General features: G+C 40.3%; 1 protein-coding gene across 2 annotated transcripts in view; it reads right to left on the reverse strand.

The window, feature by feature from the left end:
* NDRG3 (NDRG family member 3) overlaps positions 1-12,530 on the reverse strand; it is an 85,412-nt gene that overhangs the window by 17,752 nt on the left and 55,130 nt on the right. For both annotated transcript variants that reach the window (XM_022592483.3, XM_022592482.3), the window contains 3 exons: positions 11,896-11,956; positions 10,760-10,846; positions 8,953-9,009 (listed from right to left, as the gene is read on the reverse strand). In XM_022592483.3, coding sequence (XP_022448191.1) covers positions 8,953-9,009; positions 10,760-10,846; positions 11,896-11,956 — 205 coding nt within the window. The remainder of the gene's footprint in view (positions 1-8,952; positions 9,010-10,759; positions 10,847-11,895; positions 11,957-12,530) is intronic.

Below are 12,530 nucleotides of genomic sequence, written 5' to 3' on the forward strand. Positions count from 1 at the left end.
TTGAAATGAATGAAAATACCTTATAGGATGCAGCTATGTTAATATTTAGAAGGAAATTTACAGCTGTAAATTCCTGTATTAAAAAAGAAGAAAGATCTCAAATTCATAGCTAGCCTTCCACCTTAAGAAACTAGGGAGAGGAAACTTAAAGCAAGCAGAAGGAAGGAAATAATAAAGATGAGAGTGGAAATAAATGAGAGAATAGAAAAAGAATGGGGAAAATCAATGAAATCGAAAATTAGTCAGCTAGACTAACCAAGGAAAACAGAGGTAAAACCCAAAATTACTAAAAACAGGAATGAGAGAGGAGACATCACTATGAGCTTTACAGAAACAGAAATAATTATAAGGGAATATTATGAATAATTGTATGCCAACAAATTAGATAACCTACATGAAATGGACCAATTCCTAAAAAGATGCAAACCACCTGAAATGTCTCAAGAAGAAGCAAAGATTAAATTAGTAATATAAAAACTTTCCATAAAGAAAAACTTTGGCCCAGATGGCTTCACTGTGAATTCTGCCAAACATTTAAAGAATTAACAGCAATCTTTCCAAAATTCTTACAAAAAATAAAAGGGAGAATACTTCTCAACTCATTCTATGAAGTCAAGTATTAACTTAATACCAAAACCACACAAAGACAACATAAGAAACTTATAGACTAATGTCTCTTATGAATATGGACACAAAAATCCTTAACAAAATACTAGGAAACCAAATGCAACAACATATAAAAAGGATTACACACCATGAGCAAGTGGAATTTATCCAGAGAATGCAAGGCTGGTTCAACATACAAAAATCAATAAATGTAATACACCATATTAAAAGAATAAAGAACATAAGGCACACATACATTTCAATAGATACAGAAAAAGCATCTGACAGAATCCAACACGATTTCATGATAAAAGTGCTCAACAAACTAGGAATAGAAGAGAGCTTCGTCTACCTGACGAAGGACATCTATGAACAATCCACAGCTAACATCATACTTAATGGTGAAACACTGAATGGCTTCCCCTAAGATCAGAAACACGATGAGGATGTCCACTTATCACTTCTATTCAACACTGTACCAGAGGTTCTATCCAGGGTCTAGAAAGCTCTGCTTAGGCAAGAAAAAGAAATAAAACATATCCAGCCTGGACAGGAAGAAGTAAAACTATGTCTATTGCAGATGACATGATCTTGTATGTAGAAAATCCTAAGGATCCACAAAAAAACAATTAGAGCTAATAAATTAGTTTGGCAAGGTTGAAGGATACAAGATCAATATGCAAAACTTAATTGTATTTCTATACATTAGCAATAAACAATTCAAAAATGAAATTAAGAAAGCTTTCCATTTATAATAGCACCCCCAAAATAAAATACTTAGGAAAAAATATAACAAAAGAAGTGGGAAGACTTCACTACAAAACGTTGCCGAAAGAAAATAAAAGACCCAAATAGCTGGATAGGCACTCCATGTGCATGGATTGAAACAGTATTGTTAAGATAGCAAAGCTCCCTAAATTGATCTACAGATTCAACACAATCCTTATCAAAATCCCAGTTAGCTCTTTTGCAGAAATGGACGAGGTGACCCTAAAATTCATATGGAAACGGAAGGAATCCTAAACAGCCAAAACAATCTTGATAAAGAACAAAGTTGGAGGAACTCACACTTCCCTATTTCAAATCTTACTACAAAGATACAGTAATCAAGACACTGTGATACTGGCATAAGGCTAGACAAATAGCAATAGGATAAAAATGAGCCTTCCAAAAGAAACCCTTACATTTATGGTCAACTGGTTTTCAACAAGGGAGCCCAGACAATTCACTGGACAAAGAAAAGTCTTTTTTAAAATGGTACTGGGACAACTGGATTTTCACATATAAAAGAATGAACTGGTACTCCAACCTCACACCATGTACAAACAATTAGCTCAAAATAGACCACAGACCTAAATGTTAAGAGCTAAAACTATAAAAATCTTACGAGAAAAGATAGGAGTAAATCTTCATGACTTTGGATTAAGCAATGGTTTCTTAGATATGACACCAAAAGTGCAAGCAACAAAAGGAAAAGTAGATTGGATTTCATCAAAATTAAAACTTTTGTGCTTCATGTAGAAAATAAACTTATGGTTACTGGGGGGATAAGTGGGGGGAGGAATAAAGTGGAAGACTGGGATTGACGCATACGCAATACTACATATAAAATAGATAACTAATAAGGACCCACTATATAGCTCAGGGAACTCTACTCAATACTCTGTAATGGCCTATATGGGAAAAGAATCTAAAAAAGAGTGGATATATGTATAACAGACTCACTTTGCTGTACACCTGAAACTACCACAACATTGTAAATCAACACTATACCTCAATAAAATGTAAACAAAACAAAAAAAGATGCTTTCATTAGGTTAAACAAACAAAAATAAAAACTTTTGTGCTTCAAAGGACACCATCAAGAAAGTTAAAGACAACCCACAAAATGCAAGAAAATATTTGCATTTCATATATCTAAAGATCTGTATCAAGAACATATAAAGAAATCTTCAACTTGATAATAAAATGATAAATAACCCAACTAAAAAATGGGTAAAAGGTTTTAATAGACACTTCTCCAAAGAAGATAAACAAATGCAAATCAAAACCATAATGAGACGCTAATTCACACCCACTAGGATGGCTATAATCAAAAAGACAGACAACATCAAATGTTGGCAAGGACGTGGAGAAGCTGGAACTCTCATGCTTTGCTGGTATGACTGTAAATGGTGCAGCCATTTTGGAAAACAGTCTGGCAGTTTCTCAAAATGTTAAACACAGCTACCATGTGACCCAGCAATTCCACTCTTAGGTATATACTCAAGAAAACTGAAAACATATGTCCATGTAAAAAGTGGTATATGAATGTTCATAGCAACATTTTTCATAATAGCCCAAAGGTGGAAAACACCTAAATGTCCATCAACTAATAAACCAAATGTGGTATACCCATACACTGAAATATTATTCAGCCATAAAAAGGAATGAAGTACTGCTACATGATGTAACACGGGTGAACTTCAAAAACATGCTAAGTGAAAGAAGTCAGACACAAATGCCACATATTATATGATTCCATTTAAGAAATGTCCAGAATAGGCAAATCCACAGAGACAGAAAGTAGGATAGTGGTTGCCAGGTACAGGGGGAAGGAGAACAGGGAGTGACTGTTAAGAGGTATGGTGTTTCTTTTGGGGGTGACGGAAATGTTCTGAAATGAGATAGTGCAATGTTACACAACTCCATAAATATACTAAAAACCACTAAACCTTAAAAGTGTGAACTTTATGACATATGAACACTTAAGACACAGCAATTCCACTCCTAAACTTACACCCAAGATGGACTTTCGTACGAATAAAGCAGGAAGCATATACAAAACTGTTCACAGTCATCCAGCAGTAATGTGGATAAATCTTGGAAATTTTTTTTTTCTTTTTTTGCAGTACGCGGGCCTCTCACTGCTGTGGCCTTTCCCGTTGCGGAGCACAGGCTCAGCGGCCATGGCTCACGGGCTTAGCCGCTCCATGACATGTGGGATCTTCCCGGACCGGGGCACGAACCCGTGTCCCCTGCATCGGCAGATGGACTCTCAACCACTGCGCCACCAGGGAAGCCCAATCTTGGCAATTTTAAGTGAAAAAAGTTCCCCAAATTACATCAGCATAATATCCTTTTATAATTAGAAATATGTACATAATGTAAAAGAACACATATAAATTCAGTAAGACTATTATAAAGAAAAACAAAGCACTGATAAAAGATGATAGTTTCCTCAGGGTGAGAAAAGAAGGGGGACAGGTTAATTCAGAGTATCATTTGGTTAGATGCAGGTTACTGTCAAACCCTAGCTTTTGCTTTGGGTGGTAGTATCTTGGGTGCTTATTACATTATTAAAAATAACTAGCTAATTAACTAAATAAAAGTGGGTTATGTGCATGGACCAATGAATGATGAGGGTGTATTACAAACCAAAGACTATGATCATTCTAATTATCTGCACCTGTGGTCCAATGGGAACAAAGCATAAAGCAGCCGGAGCTCCAGATCCCTCCCCTGCATTCTGGGGGACTTCCCTTTTCCCACCTCAGAAGAAGACTGAAGGTCTATTCTCTGGAAACAATAAAACACAAGGTCTTCGATCTGGAAGACCACAGGCCCACCATACTGAAAAGTGAAAGTTTAAAGCCTGAATGTTGAGGCTCTCGGTCTTTTTCTGAACTTGGCTCCAAGAATACTAACATTAGTGTCTGGTGTGTAACCTCAAAGCTTATCTGGGGAATCTGACCAGTCCCAGAGAAAAGACCTAAAGCTGCTGACATCAGGGGCTCCCCAAGGAAATGGCCCAGTCTAATCACCCAAGGGATAAGCCTCACCTGGTGCACACAGGCCTTTCAGTGATCCACCCTTATAAAATTCGGACAGACAGGGATCACTAGCCATCGGGCAAAGAACCTGTGCCAGTTATCCTCAGCCTCAGATCCACTGTTCTTTGTTGTACTGGAGCTAGAATGCATAAACATTTTCCGTTCGCCAGCCCCTTTTTAAAATTTAGCACAGGAGCCACTGGCTCAAGGTGTCAGGAATTCTCGTAGAAAAGCTGTAGCTGCACCCCAGGCCCAGGTTCTCCCCCATCCGGCTGCAGCTTCTGGAGCTTCTGCAGCTGTTCAGACCTTATTTTAGACAAATGTCTCCCTCATCTGGTGAGTGGCTCTATGCACCAGTTACGGCCCTCACCCTCTGGCAAGTTTTTTCACTCCTGGCCGGTTGTACTTTCTGTGGAAACCTTACCATCCTTGAAGAGGCATGACTCTCAGGCTTGGTGGGGGTGGGCCCAACTAAGTCCTTAGTTCCCTGAGTGTCCACATGCACTCTGCCTAGGAGTAGCTGCTGGTTTCCACCTGCTACTTTTGGACACCTGAGAGTCCTCTTTCACCTCTTTGAGAAGTAAGCAGCCTTCTACTAGTTAACAATATTTTATGTTAAATTTTCTCAACTCAAAGTGTGTGGTTTCTGTCTCCTGACTGGACCCTGGAAACAGCCCACAGGATGGAGAAAGTGTGACCTGAAGACTGCTGAGATGAGTGTCACCAGGCCTTCTGTGTGGCAAGCCCTGATTCTTGGGCTAAATTTTTTTTTTTTTTAATTTATTTTTGGCTGTGTTGGGTCTTCGTTGCTGTGCGCGGGCTTTCTCTAGTTGCGGCAAGCGGGGGCTACTCTTCATTGCAGTGTGGGGGCTTCTCATTGTGGTGGCTTCTCTTGTTGCAGAGCACCAGCTCTAGGTGCGTGGGCTCAGTAGTTGTAGAACACAGGCTTAGCTGCTCCGAGGCATGTGGGATCTTCCCAGACCAGGGCTCAAACCCATGTCCCCTGCATTGGCAGGCATATTCTTAACCACTGCACCACCAGGGAAGTCTTAAATTTTTTTTAAAAAGGAAAGGAAGTGCCTTCCTGCCACTATCACCTTGCAGTGTCCCCCCAGTGGTCCTTACTTAAAAATTCTAACACTGTCACTTGGTAAAGGGGAAATGTACAGAAAAAGAAATCTGTCATGGCTCAGCTCTGCATAACATTTATATGCTAGTGTAAATGCTGGAAATTGATCTAAACCAAATTACATTATATTGGGAGGACAGAGCGGTGGAAAACACAAACGTGTGTCATGGGGTCGGTGTGTATGTGTATATGAGAGAAATCATCTTTCATAATGGAATGCCAACAGATAATGCCCACAAATGAAAAATCAACAAGTGGAAATATATGCATATTTAGAGACATGGAAGCATATATCCAAAAAGACACATATAAAAATGTTCATAGGAGACTTCCCTGGTGGTGCAGTGGGTAAGACTGTGCTCCCAATGCAGGGGGCCTGGGTTTGATCCCTGGTCAGGGAACTAGATCCCACATGCACGTCGCAACTAAGAGTTTGCATGCCACAACGAAGGAGCCCACCTGCCACAACTAAGACCCAGTGCAACCAAATAAATAAATATTAAAAAAAAAAAGAATGTTCATAGAAGCTTTATTTATAATAGTAAAACAGGGCTTCCCTGGTGGCCCAGTGGATAAGAATCTGCCTGCCAAGGCAGGCGACACAGGTTCGATCCCTGGTCCACCAAGATCCCACATGCCGTGGAGCAACTAAGCCCATGTGCCACAACTACTGAGCCTGCACTCTAGAGCCCGCAAGCCACAACTACTGAGCCCTCGTGCCACAACTACTGAAGCCCGCGTGCCTAGAGCCCATGCTCCAAGAAGAGAAGCCACCACAGTGAGAAAGCCGCGCATCGCAATGAATAGTAGCCCCTGCTCGCCCCAACTACAGAAAGCCCACGTGCAGCAATGAAGACCCAACACAGCCAAAAATAAATAAATAAAATTTAAAAAATAATAATAAATAAATATAATAGTAAAACAAAAACAGAAGATTGGAAACAACCCAAATGTTCATAGGAACATTCATGGTATATAACAATGGACTGCTACACAGAATAAAAGAATGAACTACTGATACATAGAATGACATGGTTGAATCTCAAAGACTATACCGAGCAAAAGAAGCCAGACCCAGAAGAGTGTACACTGTAATTACGTTTATATAAAGTTTAAGAACAGGCAAGATAATGTATAGAGGTGACAGAACAGTGAATACCTTGTTTGGGGAGGGGGATTATAGCGATTAGGAAAGGGCATGAGGGAAACTTATGGGGATGATGGAAATATTCTGTATCTTGATTTGGTGGTGGTTACAAAGGAGTATATGTATGTAATATAAAAGGTCACTGAGATGCACTTATGATTTGTGTCCTTTACTATATGCAAGTAAATAATTAAAGAGGCAAAACCCAAAAGAATCAGCTAAAAGAATTAATCTAAGAAGAAGGAAATAGGGTGAGTGGCAAATTCTTTGTAATAAGCCCTGCAGAACTTCTCTACTCTAAAATATGTATGAATTTGTACCTTTGATAAAATAAAATCTCAATGAAAGAAAAAAACTATGGGCTCTGGAGTTAGCTTGACCTGGATTCAAACCACTTGCTATCTGGACAATGGTGGCAAGTTACGCTGCCTCTCTGGCCCTTAGTTCCTCCATTTTAAAGTAAGTCTAATAGAACCACATGAAAAATAACTGAGTTTGTACCTAAAAGTACTGGTCAAAGTGCTTTACAGAGAATAAGTACTCAGTAAATGCTAATTTTTTCCCCACCAACCATTTTCCTTCAGTACAGAGACGACAGTTGAGCCCGCATTACTCCTATTTATATTGTTTTCATCTCCCCAACTCCAGACACCCCACAGCTCTCCAAACTCATTACTCATTTATTCCTTCTTCATAGGTCATCTGTGATGTTGTGATTTATAATAAGAAATATGTGTCTGGGGCTTCCCTGGTGGCGCAGTGGTTGAGAGTCCGCCTGCCGATGCAGGGGACACGGGTTCGTGCCCCGGTCTGGGAAGATCCCACATGCCGCAGAGCGGCTGGGCCCGTAAGCCATGGCCGCTGAGCCTGCGCGTCCGGAGCCTGTGCTCTGCAACGGGAGAGGCCACAACAGTGAGAGGCCCACGTACCACAAAAAAAAAAAAAAAAAAGAAAGAAATATGTGTCTGGTCTTCATCCACTCATGGCACAGAGCTCCTAAAATGCTTGGAATTTCCAAACTGATGAGATTGATAAAGGTATCTTTTTTTGTTGACGATGTGATTTTAGGAAAGCCCCTAAGTAACTTCTAGGTGGAACCAGCCCCTGTGAGTAGAGGGTGGGAACTTTCAATCCCACCCAGTCCCCACCTCCGGGGAGGGGAGAGGAGCTGGCCATTGAATTGATTGCCACATAATCATGCCTCTGTAATGAAGCCTCCATAAAACCCCAAAAGGACGGGAGTGGCAGAGCTTCCGGGTTGGTGAAGGCGTGGAGGTTCTGGGAGACTGGTGCACCCTAGAGGGCATGGGAGCTCCGTGCCCCTTTCCATATGACTTGCCCTATGCGCCTCTTTCATCTGGCTGTTCCTGAGTCATATGTCCTTTTATAATAAACCCGTAATCTAGTAAGTACAATGTTTCTCTGAGTTCTGCTGAGCCGCTCCAGCAAATTAACTGAACCCAAGGAGGGGGCCGTTGGAACCTCTGATCTATATAGCTGGTTGGTCAGAAGCACAGGTGACAACCTGGAGTGGCAACTGGTGGCTGAAGTGGGGGAAGGGGGAGCAGTGGTGGTGGCCTGGTGGTTAGGGCCGAGCCCTCATCTTTTGGATCTGACCTATCTCCAGGTAGACAGTGGCATCATTGAGCTGAACTGCAGGACACCCAGCTGGTGTCTGAGAATTGTTTGGTGGTGTAGGAGAAAACACACATTGTAATTGGTGTAAGACTTCTGTTATCCAACTCACTTTCTCTCTGAAAAGAGGACTGGGATCCCCTCTTTCACGTAACAATTATCCATATAATTGTCATTTCCTCCGTGGACTTGTTTCCTCACCAGTAAGACATGGGGTTTGAACAAGATAATCTCTAAGGTTCTTTCAGCACTAACACTCTTGGTTTCTTTTTCTCTGAAACTTCTATTTCTGTAAAGCCCTTCCCTCATTTGGCTCCAGAGATGCTTGGTGAGGCACATGATGTTGTCAAACATGAACAGATGGCATCTGCTCACAGGGAACAGGTGGGCGGTAGGGGCTGACTTCTCTCCTCTCTCCAAATGCCAGGAGCCACGTGGCACTGAGTTCATGCCTCTCCCCTAAGACTGGCCTTTGCTGGGCCACGTGCATCTCACACGGCACTGAAAGTGGTAACCCACTGGGATCAGGTGAGTTCTGGGGCACCCCTTCTTTCCTGAGGCGAGTAAGACTTTGCACACAAGCCAGTAAACACACCCCTCTCCTGGCTGGCACAGGCACTTACCTGCCCAAAGTGATGAGCCAAAATTATGTCCACAACATTGGTTGTCAAGCCCGAGAGCTAGAAAGATAAAAACTTGGTGTCAAGGGAGTTAGCATGGGTAAAAATGTATCAAGCTGTCCACTTCACTAGTGCACTTTCTTGTATATATGTTATCCTTCAACAAATAAACAACACAACTCAGTGTCACACATTTTCATGAGATGGTGGTCCCAGGAAACCCGAGAACAAGAAACAAGTCAGAAAAAAACGAAAAGTTTTCCTTCCAAGGTAATAATATAGCCTGCTTTGAAATAGGTGGCTAGAAGAAATGCTGCCATTGCTTCTTCGAAAACGTGGGACCGAGAACTCACAGCTATTAGCTGCTTCATTCTTGCCTGTATTTCTGCAGTTACACTGGGTTTACAGTTAATAAGGAACGACTTACAACTACTCCCAAGCCATCCAAAAGAAAAAACGATTTTTTTCTTTCTTTTAGTTTTGCTATCTTCATTTCAAGTAGTGGGAGGAAATTGCTATGTTTACAGAATGTTCTTGCATTTTGAACATTTTTCTTCTAATTTTTCCCATTTCAAAACTATGCACATCACAGTCTAATAAATGCATCAATCTGTGTAAATCTGCAGACTGTTAGTCTATTTTCAGAAAAATTTCCATCTCAAATTATGTTGCTGATTCCCTTAAGCCTTCCTTCTTTGTTGCTTTTATGCTCAATTCCTACTGCTGACTTGGATCAGAGGTGAAGTACTGAGTTGGGGGTGGAGATGGACAAGAGGAAATCAGGGGGACAGATGTGGATATGGGTGGAGCAGGGTCATGTAGTCCCAGAAAGATTAAGGAAGAAAGAAGCCCAGAAATCTTCACATGGGTTATCAGTGATCCACAGGTTATACATTAAAGATAATAAGAATTAATAACCTATTTCATTTCATGTTTAATACTCATAAGGTCATTCTAAAGCTTTATAAGAATTTTTACTAGGTTGTATCACGTTATGAAGAGTGTTCAGGTAAGTTTTAATGTACCCACATCCTAGATAGGAATTAAAACAAATTTTAAATAAGTCAGGTTGTAAGAAAGAATTTCCATAGCATCTGGCAATAGCATTGTTAATATATTTCATCCAAAGCTAGGAAATACACCATTTCTCCAGAAGTTAAATGTGGGGAGGAATGGATAAACTTTTTAGAATCTGGTCTGCTGGCAGGTGGAATAGTTTAATATTTTAAAGTAACTATGAAAGCAATACATGTTTATCACAGAAAATTAGGAAAACATAGAATACATAAAATAAGAATCATCTGTAATGCTACCAGCCAAAGATGTAACTACCGGTAGCAAATTATTTTCCTTATAAATGCATATACGTATTTAACAAAATTTTATTATCTGTTTTTTTAAACATGAAAATTTTCACATTTCCTTAAATAACCAAAAAAAAACCCCCATAAGTTTTTGGTTGCATAGTATTCCATTCGTGACTGAGACTCACAGACAATGATGAATCAAAGAAGCAAGATACACAAGAATACATATTCTATTATTCCAAGGATACGAAGCTTAAGAATATATAAAACCAATCTATGGTGGTAGAAGTCAGAATAACAGTTACTTCTGGGAAAGGGAGGAAGTATTAAGCACAGAGCTGGAAATATTCTGTATATTGACTAAGTGGTGATTACATGTGTAAACATTCATCAAGCTGTATACTTAAAACTTCTTGCCCTTGACTGTATGAATGAAAAAATAAAAACCAGATAAGCCATTTTGAGAAGGGACCAAGAGATGAGCCAATGGACACTGGTCTTACTTTGGAAGCTGCCCAGTCAATCCAGCCTTTGGCACAAGGGTCAACGTTAATGAGCACGAGACCTTCCACGAGCTCTGGGTGACTGAGCTGAAACAAGACAAAGACAACAGTCAAGAGCCCCACTCTCAGCTTCTTCTAAAAATACTGCAGCATGGTTAGTCACCTCTTACAAGGCCTCAATGCCTCAGATTTGAAAGTAAGAAAGGTCAGAGAGGTGCTAGGGAGGATATTTAGAAAAGTAGCTCTATAAATCTAGCTTAGCATCTGGAAAACCAGCTTCCTAAACTACCATCACATGATCTCGCCTGGCAAAGATCTACGGGGGAGACGGTTTTTATTTCCACAGGAGGAGGACGGCACCTGGTATCTCTACAGTTGTTTAGCTCATGGTGGGTCTCCCCTGCTGGGGCAGTGCCCTTGGGACTACAGGGCATAAGGGGCTACTGAGGCTTAGACTGGCTATTTCATACTCATACACCTTGTCCCCAGTAGAAACTTCTTAAGTTTTTTTCTAAAACCACATGAATAGGTGATACCACCCTCCAGAAGGCTGCCCTTCACCCAGGAGGCATTTGGGAAAGAGTTCCTTAAATAAAAATCAATAAGAACATTTCTATGTAAACTAAAAACTTTCCAGCTTACTTTTCCCCCTCCGATTATGCTCACTATAGAAAATTTGATAAACAGAGAAATTATAAAAAGCAGAAAATAAAATCTCATATTATCTAACCACACAACATCAATCTGTTAGTATTTTCATGTTTTCTTTCAGTTCTTTCCTATGCCTATGACAAACTTTATGTGCATCTGTATTCTAACCTTTTTGTTAAGGTTGTGGTGTATGTGAATTGCATATCATTACAAGCTCTTCTTACAAAATTTTAATGGTTGTAAGAAATTCCACCATAAGTATTCTCTGAGAATTATTTTTATTGATGATATCTTGCCCTCATTTGTTATTCTTCAGGTGCTATAAGTACAAAGCAAGGCCTTATACAAACCTGTATCTGTTGACAGAATTTATAGAAAAACTGACCTAAGATCCCACAACAGTTCCTTGTCATTTAACACAGCAGTAAGAGCTGTGACCTAGGCAGTGCCTCAAGGGTGTTGAGACTAATCCTCCATGTACTTACTGCAAATCTGCTGAGGATGTAAGCTCCAGCTCCAACTCCAACCCCAATGATGCTTTTCAGACTGTGAATGGGACACACCAACATTGATAGGGTTAACTCATTTGGAGGTAGGATGGCATAATGAAAAGAATGCACTTGGGTTCAAATCTGGCTCTGATGCTTACTGGATGCAGAATTTGGTCAGGTTTCTTTAACTTCCTGAGCCTGGGTTCCCTACCTATAAAACAAGAATATGACCACCTACTTCTAAATTGATTTTACGGATTAAATGAAATATGACTGAAACCTGGGAGTCATCCTTGACAGCTCACTCTCCTAATACCTCCACATCCAACACATCAGCAAATCTACCTTCAAAGTATTTCCATCTGCCTGCTCCTACTCCATTCCATCCCCTGGGCAGTACCCAGTACCAAGCTATCATTATCACTAACTTGCCTGATTGTTGTAACCGTTTAACTGGTCCCTTGCTTTTTCTCTTTTACCCCTCTCTAAACCATTCTCTCCACAGCTGGAGTAATTTCTTTTTAAAAATGTAAATTCCTTTACAGATGTGCAATTTACATATCTAGAGTGGTCATTTTAAAAGACTAAATTGGATAGCACTTAAAACCCTTCGGTGTTTTTTGTCTTTT

This window comes from Delphinapterus leucas, chromosome 15 (genome assembly GCF_059928025.1).
Source record: "Delphinapterus leucas isolate spDelLeu-1000000601 "Yukka" chromosome 15, BTC_Dleu_Yukka2, whole genome shotgun sequence".
NCBI classification, from domain to species: domain Eukaryota; kingdom Metazoa; phylum Chordata; class Mammalia; order Artiodactyla; family Monodontidae; genus Delphinapterus; species Delphinapterus leucas.